The sequence below is a fragment of the Procambarus clarkii genome, chromosome 5 (genome assembly GCF_040958095.1).
Source record: "Procambarus clarkii isolate CNS0578487 chromosome 5, FALCON_Pclarkii_2.0, whole genome shotgun sequence".
NCBI classification, from domain to species: Eukaryota; Metazoa; Arthropoda; class Malacostraca; order Decapoda; family Cambaridae; genus Procambarus; species Procambarus clarkii.
The window spans coordinates 37,869,705-37,885,089 of record NC_091154.1 but is presented as its reverse complement, the minus strand read 5'-3'; the positions used below and the strand labels follow the sequence as shown (position 1 = coordinate 37,885,089).

At 43.9% G+C, this 15,385-nt stretch overlaps 1 protein-coding gene across 1 annotated transcript in view; it reads left to right on the top strand.

The window, feature by feature from the left end:
• Nucleotides 1-11,373: 11,373 nt before the first annotated feature.
• Nucleotides 11,374-15,385, top strand: part of LOC123761702 (pro-resilin) — a 4,279-nt gene continuing 267 nt past the window's right edge. The window contains exons 1-4 of the mRNA XM_045747817.2: nt 11,374-11,404; nt 12,273-12,569; nt 14,576-14,719; nt 15,147-15,385. The exon at nt 15,147-15,385 is cut by the window's right edge and continues 267 nt beyond it. Coding sequence (XP_045603773.2) covers nt 11,393-11,404; nt 12,273-12,569; nt 14,576-14,719; nt 15,147-15,209 — 516 coding nt within the window. The 5' untranslated portion in view covers nt 11,374-11,392 and the 3' untranslated portion in view covers nt 15,210-15,385. The remainder of the gene's footprint in view (nt 11,405-12,272; nt 12,570-14,575; nt 14,720-15,146) is intronic.

Here is a 15,385-nt window from a genome sequence, read left to right as displayed (position 1 = left end):
CGGGGCAGCATATGCTTAAGGGTAATCTCACAAAGGCTGTATATAGCACTCGGAAGGCCAAGTTCTTGAAGGGTATGAGAATGTTGTCCAGTTTGGCATCTGCCGGGGATGTTGGTCTCCAAATATGTGCCGCTGGTGATGTGCCAGGCTCTCTACCACCATTACTACCAATAAGTCTCTTCTGCTTATCCCTGATATCCCAGAGGGAATGTTCGATATCCCTGAGGGAATGTTCGATATCCCTGAGGGAATGTTCACCCGTTGCTACAGTAACGACGTTGAGAGATGAGTTCGGGATCCTTGTCATGGCAGGGAGACTGCTCCGAGGTGGTGGGAAGCTCTCTGTTGGGTATGTTGTTAGCGTGTGGAGAAAAACAATGCGGTAGTCGTGATGTGGTAATTATAGAAGGTAACATGACAAGCGCGAAGGATCGCTGGATTGTTTCAAGCGGAGTATAGACATACATATTAAAGAGTTTGGCTGGATATAAATAGGAGATGCCTTGCATGGTGCAACTTGCCACCTGCAGAGTCCATTATTATTTTTTTTACGGTTTAATGATCTAGGAGGACTGGTGCTTGAATGAACTGAGACAAAGCAGCACTTGCGACGAAGCAGATAAAATAAACTGCTATTTAGGTGACATAATGAGACGAGTAGAAGAATACTATGGGGTGAGCTAACTTAATATTAATCTTTAAGTTTAGGAAGACGAAGTTAAAGGAGGCCTCGAAGCCGCTTGATTACACAGATAGAGGTAATTAGTGAGGGAGGATGATGGGCCGATAATTGGGATCCTCAACCCTTCCTCACTTTTTTTTATCTTGAGCTGGACCTTGTTTAGTGAGATTTGATCCCTCTCTTTGGTCACGCCTCGACACACCTACACACCTCCTAGACACACCTACACATCTACACATGCCTACACGCCTCCTCTACACACCTACACGCCTCCTCGACACACCTACACGCCTCCTCGACACACCTACATGCCTCCTCGACACACCTACACGCCTCCCCTACACACCTACACACCTCTACACACCTGCACGCCTCCCCTACACACCTACACGCCTCCTCTACACACCTGCACGCCTCCCCTACACACCTACACGCCTCCTCTACACACCTGCACGCCTCCCCTACACACCTACACGCCTCCTCTACACACCTGCACGCCTCCCCTACACACCAACATGCCTCCTCTACACACCTACACGCCTCCTCGACACACCTACACGCCCCCTCGACACACCTGCACGCCTCCCCTACACGCTTCGACACACCTACACACCTCCTCGACACACCTGCACGCCTCCCCTACACCCTCCGCCAGGAGTCTGGTTACCGAGGAAGGTCACCCGGGAGCGCTGGAGTGAGAGCAAGATGAATCTGAACAATATAACCACAGGCTGGCGGTACCATATTGGTGCACCAGATAGAAAAACCAACATTTCCGGCTCCCATAAAAATATTAGCCAGGCAGGCTAAATTTTGTACCATTTGAACCACAAATGCTTCTTTTCACGTATGCAAATATAGAAAATTTTACTTACAAAACATGTATTTTTTTCCATATATTATCCTTTATATAAATACTTATACAATCTAGATATAACTTCTGTATATTTCACTCAAAATAACACTTTCAGAGCCACAATATAAACAGATGTTCATGACACTTCAGTCCTTTATTAAAACATCCGTAAATATCATTATAGATATGATGAATACGTCATAACAGCTGCAAAAAAGCTCGATACAGCACCATCATACCTCACTGTTCCCGATACATGTGTATCACTATTTCTCTCCATTCCAGCATCTTAACTAGAAGTAATTGTGATTCATTTGGATATAAATAATAAAGGGAACCAGGTAACAAAAGCTGCCGGCGAACTCGTCTATAAGGAGCTAGTCGAACTGTCACCAGTACACAGGTGTTGTGGGGAAAGAGGCGTTGATCATTCTCGTATCTATGTGTCTGTCTGTCAGTCTGTCTGTCTGTCTGTCTGTCTGTCTGTCTGTCTGTCTGTCTGTCTGTCTGTCTGTCTGTCTGTCTGTCTGTCTGTCTCTCTCTCTCTCTCTCTCTCTCTCTCTCTCTCTCTCTCTCTCTCTCTCTCTCTCTCTCTCTCTCTCTCTCTCTCTCTCTCTCTCTCTCTCTCTCTCTCACACACAACCAATTTGGGGAGGACGGTAGACTAAAGGAGATAGACAGACAGACAGACAGACAGACAGACAGACAGACAGACAGACAGACAGACAGACAGACAGACAGTGCTATAATCTTGTCTTCTCCAAGACAACAGATGTGATACTGTGTTAGCCACGCGGCCTCTGGGACACCCACCGTACACAGCGACCTTGTCCAACAGTATGTCAACCCGGGGAGCGAACCCGCTGTATATGTACACTGTCGAAATATGTACACTGTCGAAATATGTACACTGTCGAAATATGTACACTGTCAACCCATTGTGGGCGAGGACCCACCATAGCTGATGGTGCTATATGGTAGTCTGCAGGCCTGCAGCACTTGTCATGCAGCACTTGCCATGCAGCACTTGCCATGCAGCACTGGTCATGCAGCACTTGCCATGCAGCACTTGTCATGCAGCACTTGTCATGCAGCACTTGTCATGCAGCACTTGTCATGCAGCACTGGTCATGCAGCACTTGTCATGCAGCACTTGTCATGCAGCACTTGTCATGCAGCACTGGTCATGCAGCACTTGTCATGCAGCACTTGTCATTGATTTCTTAGCATCTAACCAACAGTTACTTTTTCCATCGTACTTTTCACACGTCTTGCAAGTCCATGGTCTGATAACGTATCTTTATTCATTTTTAATAAAGTTTTATTAATATTTCTGATTGGTAAGAGCCTATGCAGTTCTTAAATCTATTTGATGGTATACCGGTAACACCATGTTAACTACTGGCGGAGATATTTATTATATTAGGTCCCTATAGCAGCTATTTGGAAGTGTGGTCACTTGTCAGGGCTTCAGGATGTCAATTTGTCGATGTCAGGATGTCATTACGTCCTGATTTATCAGACACAGCAACGAATCGTTGGCCGTACTCTGCAACCCACTCAAGCCCCAAAGCCTGACATTCTGCAACTGAACCGTAAGAAAAATCGAAGAAAATCCTTTGTTTACAATCATTACCTGCCGGCCCAGGTAACTATTATAAAACACAATCCCGTCGATAAATCCCCACCGACGGAGAACAATAGGTCCAACAGGGGTTATAACTCATCAGCCCATAGCAGCTGTGGTGGATTAACTGCCCAAGTTATCTTGAGCAGTAAATCCTGGCACTGGCTAGGATTTAACTCCGCTCCGGCTAGGATTTAGGTAGCTAACTCCACCCTTTACGAGTTATCTTTTTTTTCGCCTTTAAGGTCTCGTTCGTTGATTTAGTAACGCAAGTGACCTTGGCTGGAGAGATAACTCTTAACGAAACGAAATAAAAATTATATCTTCGCGTCTGGAAGACAGGTGATCGGCAGGGACAGCTCTGAGCAACAATAAAGTAAGTAGGTGTAACCCTGGTTCTAAAACAGCTGATCGAGAGACCAGCTGTTAAATGTAAACAAACTTGGCGCCCAATCTGATTCAACTACTTAACTATCTCGTGCCAGTGACGAGCGCTTTAGAAACGACTTTCATATCACTTCGGTGTGTTCTACTCAGTTTTCTTAGTTCATCGGGAACATATTTGAACTGCGAAAACCCATTTCAATTCGTTGCAACTCTGCAGGATCATCATTGCAATCACCCAATAATTTCTTCCAGTTGCTTCAGCATTCTTCTCCAATCCATTCAGCATCCTATCCTATTCCTTTCCATCCCCATCATCATACTCCAACCCTTTTCACACGCTTTTCTAATGCTATAAACACTCTTTCAGTGGTACTATTATCACCTTGCAATCCATTCACCACACTGTTATAACACGTTCAGTCTTCAGTCTTATAACCCTTTTTCAGTCCTTTCAAGTCTTAGAGTTCTTTAAGCAACCTTTACCACGAAACTCACCTTTCTCTTCTTCTCCTACCATCAGCCTCTTCCAGTTCATTATAATACTGTTTCATTTATTTCAATTACGCATTTCTATTCTTGCAGGTCAAGGAAGCCGAAATCTTCTAGTTCATGAAGAAAGAAGGAATAGTGGAGAATTGCTCATTACATACAAAATACTAAGGGGAAAGACAACGTGAGCAGGAGCATTATACTAATCGAGGTATATAATGGTAAAACTGGCACAGGAGAAAATTAGAAAGAAATGAGCATTAGAGATGTAGGAAAATACTGATATACAGGTTCATCTAGTTCGGAGGCGGGTTCCAGGAGATAAATCTCACTCTGTATACACTGACAGGTAAGGAATGTGAGGTAAGCACTCTCCTCAAAATATAACTAAACATGCACGTCCAATACTTTTAACACAATCTTCTAATTCTTTAACACAATCTTACATTCCATTTTCTAAACTCCTCCAATCTTTTGAACGTGACGTTACAATCCCTAACATTCTTCGAATCTCCTCAACCTGCTTTTCCAAACTTCTCAATACAACATCACAATGTTTTCAAGAGAGAAAACAAAGCCATGAACATTATTCTCTTCCAGTCATTCTAAGACAATCATCCCGTCCTACTAACGCAATTCCTTCAACACACTCCAACCTGCCTTTGAAGAACATGTTCTGTTAATTGCAACACCTTCAATTCCTTGGCATTCTGATGCCCCTTTCTCCTGTTGTACACGACCCAAAGAATTCAGGAGTTCGAATACTCTGTCCCTCCCCCGTTCCATTTATCTTTCCCTCCTTTCCTAACGTGGTCAAGGCCGCTTCATCTCAAGTTTTGCATGGTCAAGGCCGCTTCACCTGAGGGGCAATTTTTTATTTCATTTCACTCGGTATCACATAATTAGCCGGTGTACAACTTACTGGAACAAGAAGAGTATAAATGAATAAGGCCGGCATAACATAGAACAAAGACACCACACTGCAACCAGGACAATAAAAACTGATTCAGCGAAATGAAACAAGAACAGCATAGGAAAGCAATTACAGCACACGGAAAAAAATGGGCCTCGCAAGGTGGACTGAAGTCCATTTCAGGGCTTTCATTTCAGGTAGGGGAAGGGTGAAGGCCGACTATAGTGTATCCCTTGCAGCGTCTCACCCTTTACAAAAATTCTTGCAACATTTTCTCAGGCTCTTTCTATCGAGTGAACGCCAGCTGGAAGCTCAGCAGTCGTGCATGGAGTCCCTCTGTATAACTGACTTACTTTCACTCCTTGTCCTTGATGGTGTAGGTGGTGCTGCTGGTGGTAGTGGTGGTAGTTGGTGGTGCTGCTGGTGGTAGTGGTGGTAGTTGGTGTTGTTGGTATTGGTGGCGAGCTTGTAGTGGTTGGACGTTGTTAATAATTGCTGTTTGTGATATTTGTAAGGGGGAGGGGGTGTTTGTGCGGGGAGAAGGGGGTGTGGAGGGCGGTGTTTGCGGTAGCGGGAAGGGAATTGTCAAGGGGAAATCGCCATGCCATTACGACTATTTAGCACTTGGAAGGGGGGTTCAGGATAAGGATTAGGGATGGGACGGGGGGGGGGGGGGAGAAATGGTGCCCAACCACCTGTACGGTCGGGGGATTGAACGCCGACCTGCATGACGCGAGACCGTCGTTCTACCGTCCAGTCCAAGTGGTAGAAAGAGGGTGTTACTCGTGTGGTAGTTAGGGTTGGGGGTGGTCCTGTGTTAGTGGTTATGAAGTGTCGTTAGCCGTCGCGGGCTGGCTGAAACACAGGAATAAAATTCATGATGTCAAAGCGACAGTATTACCGAAGACATTGCTAAGATTATGTAGACGTTATAAACGCCACGAATTACCTAACCGCGGGAGAGGAGGAGAATAGAGATGTGAAAAGAAGAAGAGCACAACGAATGTAATCGGATAACATGATTCTTTCAGTCGCGCTTCCAGACCCCTCCCCCCCCCACCTGGTGAAGGTCGTCGCGGCTTCCAACACACATTACTCCAACACAAACCTACCCTGAGAACTCTGACCCACCATTCCACCTCCCAGACCGCTGCCACGGGGACGGTCAGCATTCCCCAGATAACTGTCAGCCCTATACACCGCGTCTGGCGATAAGCTTAGGACCCGGCGCCAAGCCAGTCACGTTGTCTGGCGGTAACTTGAGGTCGACGGAGGAAAGCGAGCAGGTCGGTGGCGTTTATATCGAGGCGTGGAGAGGAATGTAGCGTTCCCGCTCCTCGCTACTTGCGTCGGTAGGAGAGAAATTTACGAAGGAATGGAGTGGCGGTGTTATGGAGAGAGAGAGAGAGAGAGTGAGAGAGAGAGAGAGAGAGAGAGAGAGAGAGAGAGAGAGAGAGAGAGAGAGAGAGAGAGAGAGAGAGAGAGAGAGAGAGAGAGAGAGAGAGAGAGAGAGAGAGAGAGAGAGAGAGAGACAGACAGACAGACAGACAGACAGACAGACAGACAGACAGACAGACAGACAGACAGACAGACAGACAGACAGACAGACAGGCAGACACAGACAGACAGACAGACAGACAGACAGACAGACAGACAGACAGACAGACAGACAGACAGACAGACAGACAGACAGACAGACAGACAGACAGACAGGCAGACACAGACAGACAGACAGACAGACAGACAGACAGACAGACAGACAGACAGACAGACAGACAGACAGACAGACAGACAGAGACAGGGAGATAAAGAGACTGAGAGAATTAGCAGGATGATCTCAGCATAATACCATCCCATTAGGTTGACCACACATTTCTGCAAAGCTCATGAGGAGAATCCTAAGGGATTATGGTATCCAAGATGGAGACCTCATCATCCCAATTTCTTTTTCGGAGAAAGTTCAACGCCGGGCCACTAAAATCAGTCCTAAACTAAGTCGACATCTCGTACCAGGAACGGTTGAGGGCCACAGGGCTAACAACACTACACACCAGACATGACAAGGCTGATCTTATCAAAACTTTTAAAATACTGAACAAATTGGAGGATATTAATCCAGACCACTTCTTCAAAAGGTCAGATGTAACACAAACAAGAAACAACTGCTTCAAGCACAACAAGACACAAGCTTTTTACACCCATAGAGTTATAAATCCATGGAACCGCCTACCCGCCGGATCCGTAAATGCCAAACGCTGTTAAATTCGAAAATCCAGCCCAATAAAATCTTCAGGACAAATAGGGGTTGGGGGACCTTAGACAAGCCGCCGACTTCCTGTACTCGTCAAAGCCTCTTGGAGAGGTAGCGGCCCTCAGGTAAATTCAGAAACGACAGACACAGAAAACCGAGAGAAAGACAGATGTACACAAAGAGACACAGTGACAGAGATACAAAGAGACAGAGAGAAAGAGAAATGCAGTCAGACGCGATCCAGCGCGCGATAACATTACGAAGGAGAGACAGACACTCAAGGAATGCCACACCAAGGGGACAGAAAGAAATATGAGGCGTCTTCTGACTTTAGATAAGACAAGAGAGACAAATTTACCAGCCGGGGGATGATATGGGAAATATGATCGAGTAAATAACCTGAATCAACGTTGCCAACCATCAACGTAACGTTGATAGTTCTTAGATGGGTATTTGATTGTTCTTAGGCTAGCACCTGATTGCATTTTTGGTGAGCAGCTGATTGCTCTTGGGTGGGTACCTGATTGTTCTTTGATGGGTACCTGATTGTTCATAGGCGGGCAGTTGATTGTTCTTAGGCAGGTTCCACATTGTTGTCAGGCGGGTAGCTGATTGTTCTTTCATGCATAGTTGATTGTTCTTAGGTGGGTTGCTGATTCTTCTTCACTGGGTACCTGATTGTTCTTACGTAGATACCTGATTGTTCCTAGGTAGGAAGCTAGGTGGTTGGTATTTTTTCAAGCTTCTAAACAATAAATTACAAATTTTATCTTGAATTGAACTATTCATGTGCAAAGTTATAATATGCTTGTTAGTGCGGAAGTTGATTGGACAAGGTTATCGGTCATTTAAGTCAAGTTTCAATACATAGAGTGTTATTAAGAGCTGTGATCCACCTTCTGCAAGACGAATGGGATGTTGCCAGCTAGTCGGGCCGACCAGCTGGACTCCCACCAGCTGTTCGGTTCGGTGGACAGTTGCCAGGTGGACATACTGCCCAGCTGGTCGACATACTGACCCGATTACCCCCCACTAAATCATAACACCTAAACGAGTTGAATCAGCATGTTATCATCTCCCTACACGTTTCACTTTCTTCATCCAGCATCGCTGGATGAAGACAGCTATAGCTGCCTCGGCGTCTTAATACTGTTATTATGATATCAGAGGTGTTGTTTTGGTGGCAGTTGGCACCCAAGACACTGACTGTAAACATGCGATAAGACGAGTAGGCAGCATGACGTCACAGCTAGCATACCCCCCCCCCCGTCCTCCCACTCCCTCCGGGTTGGGTATATACCCTCTTCGTTCTTCTTCTTGGCATCATTATTTAGATTTCCTCTATTCCTTTCTAACCGTCTTGTCACTTATCATTGTCTTTGCTTGTCTGGGAGTTAGATATCTTATTTCGTAGTATGTTTACATTCTTGGTTTTGAAGGGAGGAGTTTGTTGGTCTTGGGGAGACGTTTCTTGAAGCTTATTATGTCTGCCCATCATCTCAGACCCTTACCTTACTTTGTGATGATTTCGGGGCTCAACGTCCCCCGCGGCCCGGTCCTCGACCAGGCCTCTCTTAAATGCACTCTTTTTCGCCAATCTGCACTCGTCCATTCGTTCAACATGGCCATACCATCTTAGCATTGTCTTCTCAATTGTGCTACTTACTAACTTTTTTCACTCCTGATCTCCCATTGAGATTTTCATTCCTATCTCCCTATACATATCTCCCGAACACCTGGGGAATGACGGTAAAGACTGAGAGGGAAATAAGTACAGAAATTGACGACGAAGAGAGAAATAAAATAGGGAAAAAATGGGAATACAGGAAAGAAAGAACAAATATTGATAATAGAGTGTGAGGGAGAAGGGGTAAGGGAGCTGAGTAGAGGGTGATAGAAGGGTGTAAAGTGAGAGAGGAGGGGATGGGAGACAAGGATGAGGGTGAATCAGTCATCTACCTCAGAGGAGTCACTAAGAGCTTCCCCGGACAGACAGCTTTGTTCTGTCTACTCGCGCTGGAATCATCTTCATCTCAGCATTTCTTGTGGGGGTTGATTTCTTATTGGCCCGCTGTGTAAACCATAAACCATAACGGTTTACACGCTCTGGGCCGCAAGGCAGCAGCATCACCAGCAGTAGAATTAGTAATAATAACTACATTAGTAGTTGTAGAAGTAGAAGTAGTAGTAGTAGTAGTAGTAGTAGTAGTAAAGTAGTATTTACAGTAAAGGTGGCAGCAGCTCTTGGCATTAATTAAAATAATAATAATAATAATAATAATAATAATAATAATAATAATAATAATAATAATAATAATAATAATAATAATAATAATAATAATAAAATAACAATATTGAGAAGCTATCGTGACTCACCAAACTGTTATAGGAAACATTTGACAAGTTTGTCATTACTCTGGTTTATACCATGCCAAATCTTATTGCTTTAAAAATAGATTTATTTAAAGAGTCTAGAATTGATTTCCTATATGTAAAAATATTTATTTTTTTACGGAAAATAAATATAATGTGCAACCGAACTCTGACCTCACTTCAGGTCACTGCGTCACGTAACAGGATAGGAGAGAGCACATGATAGTATACCTGTATATAGGCTGAGTTTACTTAAGTCCTGAACTATGTCTGAGAACCAAATGCAACTTTCCGGTTCGTTGGTAAACTTTCGTGCTGGGGGTCAGTAACTCTCCCGCGACTGATTGGCGTCAAGCCCAACTGTAAACCAAAAGGTATAGTAGTAGTCTAAGTTGACCTACTTGTGCCTCGATTTATTCCAGTGAAAACCTGCGGTCGAGCAGAGTAGAGTTTGACGAGCAGTGAGTGACCTTCTGTACAGGACCACGAGACCGTGGGGAGCCTGCACAGGACCACAATCGATTGTATGGGACTATGGGATGTGACTGTGGGAGACTCTGGACCCGTGGGTGGGACTGTATGAGTCCATAGAATATATATGAGGTTACGTAAGACTATATGGGGCCGTGGGAGATTGAATAGATCCGTGTGAGACTACACGAGAACGTGGGAGATTGTACAGATCAGTGGGAGTTTGTATGGGGTGTAAATTAATGTGAAAAAGTGAAGATGAAAGAGGTTGTGTAAAAGCGTTGGGGGAGGGGGAAGTATAAGAGTGAGTGTGTGGGGCGAGTGTATGTGAGTGCGCTAGTGTAGTGTATCACTGGATGAGTGTGTGTGTGTGTGTGTAAAATTATGTGACAGGATTGTGGTATAATAAGGGTAAGAACTTAGGAGTCTACAGCAGGGTTTTTTGGAAGTGTGTGAGTGTGTGTGTGTGAGAGTGTGTGTTTGAGTGGGTGTGCGAGTGTATAACATTATTTGTATAATTCTTAAACAGCAGCAAATACGGTTAAAACTCAGCAAATTAAAATCCGAATTGAGTAAACAGTCACGTATAAAGTTTTCAGTATGAAAATAAAGCACGAAAGGCCACAAGGAAACACAGAACACATAGCAACTACGCCATATACATCATCAAATAACTGATTTCCGCACGAACGGAGGATCGGCGTCCTGATTAGCCGACCAATCAATCAGAAAGCATATTTAAATTAGCCTCTTGATATACCCAAATAAAGAAGAGAATAAACTAATAATTTCTCCAACTTTTCAAGCATAATAATAACAAATTTTGCTGTCAAGATGATAGCGATGGTGCAATTAGTCACAACCAGAAAGGTAAACCTTCGGGAAAGGTGGAATATGGGCACTCGACAAGCCGCCGGCTTCTGTCCTCATCGAGGTCACTTAGGGTTAGTGGCCCCTCAGGTAAAACAGGACATTACGAATATGTAAAACGTGTAAATCTTTCCTCGAGTGGGTGAGAATGTGTGGGCTGGTGGTGGGGGTGAGGAGGGGGGGGAGTTAGGGGGAATGGAGGGGGTGTTTATGGTGGGATGGGGGGGGGGGGTGGCAGTGGAAGAAGCTTCAATAATCAAGGACAGGAAAGCCACGCCTCCTGGGGGGTTAGCTTCGGCCTTCTTCCCTGTCTCTCCACTCCTTTCTAACCCATCTCTATCACCACCACTACCACCACCACCACCACAACAACAACCACTACCTGCTCTACCCTTCCTTCTCCCGGGTATATAAGAGTGTCCTTTCTCTGGGTTGGCATCAGTGTGGCCCGAGAACTCGTACAGCCTCCCAACATGGTGTCCAAGGTGTGTGTGTGTGGGTGTGGGTGTGGGTGTGGGTGTGGGTGTGTGGGTGTGGGTGAGACTTTGCGTTGAGCAGAGGACTCTCGGTAGCTATAGTAGGGAGCTACTCCGACGAGGTCCTCCCCTGTGACCTTCCCTGTGATAGGTTTTTGAGAATGTAACAATGTCTTAAATCTTGTATTGTGTTCGTCATGATAGATGGGACTTAAGAAATTCGAGTGTTCCTCTGTTCATTTAGTTATATTTGTTGACTAGTAAAGATTGCAATACTGGCATCTTCTAACATAAACTTTCAGGCCTTTGTTAAATCTTCTCTTAAGTGACTTAACGCGGGTAGTGCAGTGGTTTCACTTTTGACTGTGTATCACAGTGTCGGTTAAGTATGTACACTTTCCGCACAGTGGACGCATTACTTAAACTAAATGTAGCGATAGTATTCTTATTTGATGTCAAATCTTCAATTTATTTTTACACTTGGCGAGGCCACTCATTACGTCCTAGAGGAAAAATAGGAGACTTCAATGCACCCGTAAGAAATGAGCGAGTATCATAATTTATATTCATTTTGATTTGCCATTTGTTATATCTTTAAATGTTTCAGATAACATTATACCTCTCTGAATTATACCACGGAACACAGGTACGTAGTCTCATTAAATAATTGTATTATTATTATTATTATTATTATTATTATTATTATTATTATTATTATTATTATTATTATTATTATTATTATTATTATTATTATTATTGTAATTATTTTTTTATTATTAATATTGCAGCTGAATATTCCAAATATTTTTATTTTATTTGTTGCCGCGCCGTTTAATAAAGTATTTTATTGATGTTACAAGCTTCTGGTGTTGTCCAGGTGACGTTGATGGTAGCGGCGATGGTAGGGGTGGTTGTTGGGGCGCCCCAGTATGGCTACGTTCCCCCTCAATCACCCTCCACCCTCTACGAGACCCCACAGAAACCCCCCACCTCCCTGTACGAGACCCCGCAGAAACCCCCGTCTTCCCTCTACGAGACCCCACAGAAACCCCCGTCTTCCCTCTACGGGGCTCCGGAGGAGACGGCCCCGGAGCCAGAGAGGCTGTACCAGGCGCCCTCAGATAACATCCTCATCGCTCAGTCCCAGAACATCGTCCCGCGAGTCGTCGATCCCGTGAGTGAGACTTGCAGAGATCAGTTATGGGGAGAGGTAATGTAGCCATGAGATGATAAATATGAGAAACACCGTAGCAGGCATTTTGGTCCATTAAAGATGGGGATTGGCAATGAGACATTCTTCGTAATTATACATGTATCTAATCTATTCTTGAAATTCCCCCGTTTCTGTCAAGCCGGTGGAGGGAATTCCTTTCCTAGCAGACAACAGCAGTAGTGTGTAGAGTATAGACAGGGTGAATAGTCACAGTGGGTTATAATATGTGAAACCAGTGTGGATATACCCCATTGTGGGGTATAATACGGCAGAGTCTGCAGGTGGTGAGTAGCAAGATACGACTGATTATGGACGGGTTAACACTGGAATTTCGCCCTACGTAGGTAACTGGCCCAGCGTGTATGTGTGTGTGTGTGTGTGTGTGTGTGTGTGTGTGTGTGTTGTACTCAGCATGGATATTCACATAGCGCCTCACGACGCTATGCTTGCTATATATATATATATATATATATATATATATATATATATATATATATATATATATATATATATATATATATATATATATATATATATATATATATATATATATATATATATATATATATATATATATATATATATATATATATATATATATATACGTTTCACTAATACCACTATTTAAATCTATCATTTTTACTTCCTTCTCCTGCCCTGTATGTTGATTTTTGGTTAACTTAAACCCGGTGTGTGTGTCCAAGATGGAATGCCTCCTGTGTATGCGAAGGAATTATGGTTTACAACTTTTTCGATAATGGTCCACGACGGTCCGAAACGTCGTCGGCTCCTCACCTTCCTGTGTGTGGTTTGGTCATCAATAACACTTGCCTATACTTTTACCATTACTGCCCGTTGTCTTTACTCCATCTCCTTTTAAGCTATTTTATCTTTGTCTCTGACAGCTCTCTGTTTGGGGGCCATACATGGCTCAACTTCTCTTCTAATATATTAAATGCAGTATTTATCAACTGCTTTTTCTCCTTCGCTTACTCCCTTTTTTCATTAATCATTAATATTATTGACATAATGTCATCCATCACTATGTTAAGGTCTCAGCTGCACACTTCAGTTAAGGTCATTTTACTTATTGACGTTCTTTCTTTTCACTTGTTCTTTGCATTCAACTTCTCTTGTTCTTTGCATTCCACTTTTTTTATTCTTTGTATTCCACTTCTTTTATCTTCTTTGCCAATTATATCTGTTTGCAATTGAATATCATTCTAAAGTTAGAGTAATTTAAGTCTCAGCATCCTAGGCATTACGATAACTTATAATTCTACCGGATGTCCCACGGCTTTGTGAGCCACGTGAATATCGACAAAAAGTCGAGTCTTCTCTCCAAAATCCAAAGAGATTTGATTTCTAATCTACATCAGCTCTTCAACCGCTTCATTCACCATTATATTGAATACAGTTCGAGTTTTTGGCCAAGTCAGCTGGTAATAAAGTTCTTGGCGTGATTTAGAGTAAAGATGTACATCTTTTGAGGTCACTCGACGCGTTGAAATGTTGAATCTTCAACAGTTTGTTGTTGTTTTAGATTTTGCTACTCAGGACTATAGTCCATGTAGCATGGGCTATAGTGAGCCCGTAACCCTTCAGCCCATTGCTTCAGCTTCTCTCTTTCATAAGTACTTCCATAACTCTGTCTTTCAGCAACTTGCAAGTTGTATGTCCCATTTTCCATTATGTTTATGGAGAACTCGAAACGGAGTTTCTATTCACAGCTGGTGTTTACCTGTTGCTTATAGCAACATGCAACCAATGTTACATTTTTTAATCCGTTTTTGGGTCGAACCTTCATCATATATTTTCCCAGAAATTTCTGAAACAAAAATGGTTGTGTATCAAATCTGTTGAACAATAGCTGATACCCTGATTCCATTTCAGTATTGGTCAAGTGTGTCTGGATGGGCAGTTTTCCGGTTGCACTGGTAAAATCTTCTTTAAAGATTATGTTTCAGCCGAAGCAGGAGGGAATGCCGTACGACTTCCAGTGGGACGTCCAGGACCCGGACAGTGGCAACGCATTTAGTCATGTGGAGAACAGCGACGGTCGTACTACCCAGGGGGAGTACCGCGTCCTCATGCCCGACGGTCGCACTCAGGTGAGTACCTGCGTCCTCATGCCCGATGGTCGCACTCAGGTGAGTACCTGCGTCCTCATGCCCGACGGTCGTACTCAGGTGAGTACCTGCGTCCTCATGCCCGACGGTCGCACTCAGGTGAGTACCTGCGTCCTCATGCCCGACGGTCGCACTCAGGTGAGTACCTGCATCCTAATGCCCGTCCGCCTTATTCAAGTATGTACACTGTAATATAATTCTTTCAGCAATTTATTAAATGTAAAAGAGGTATGAATGAAGTTGAAATATCAAACAGAAGCAAGTGATTGATGAAAAATATATATAATTAGACAGACACCAATAAACAGTCAGACAGATAACCGGTTAAACAGGTGGAGGCCGCAAGATGACGGGTATGAATGAAAGTAATTTTCCATTGGAAATGTTCGAATGTTCGTCTTATTTTCAGGTGGTAAAGTTCTTTGACAATGGCGACGGCTTCAACGCCGAGGTCACCTACGAGAAGAAGTAGGCGCAAAGGTGACGAGGCGATCAGGTGAAGAGAGGTGACAGTGGCGAGGTGACCAATGCCTGAGCGACACAAGGTGACAGCGATAATACAGCGGCAGGAGATACAAGAATGATGAAACTCTGTCTCTCTCCTAGTTTGAAGCAGCGTTTTTTGACTTGACGCAGCATCTTCGGACT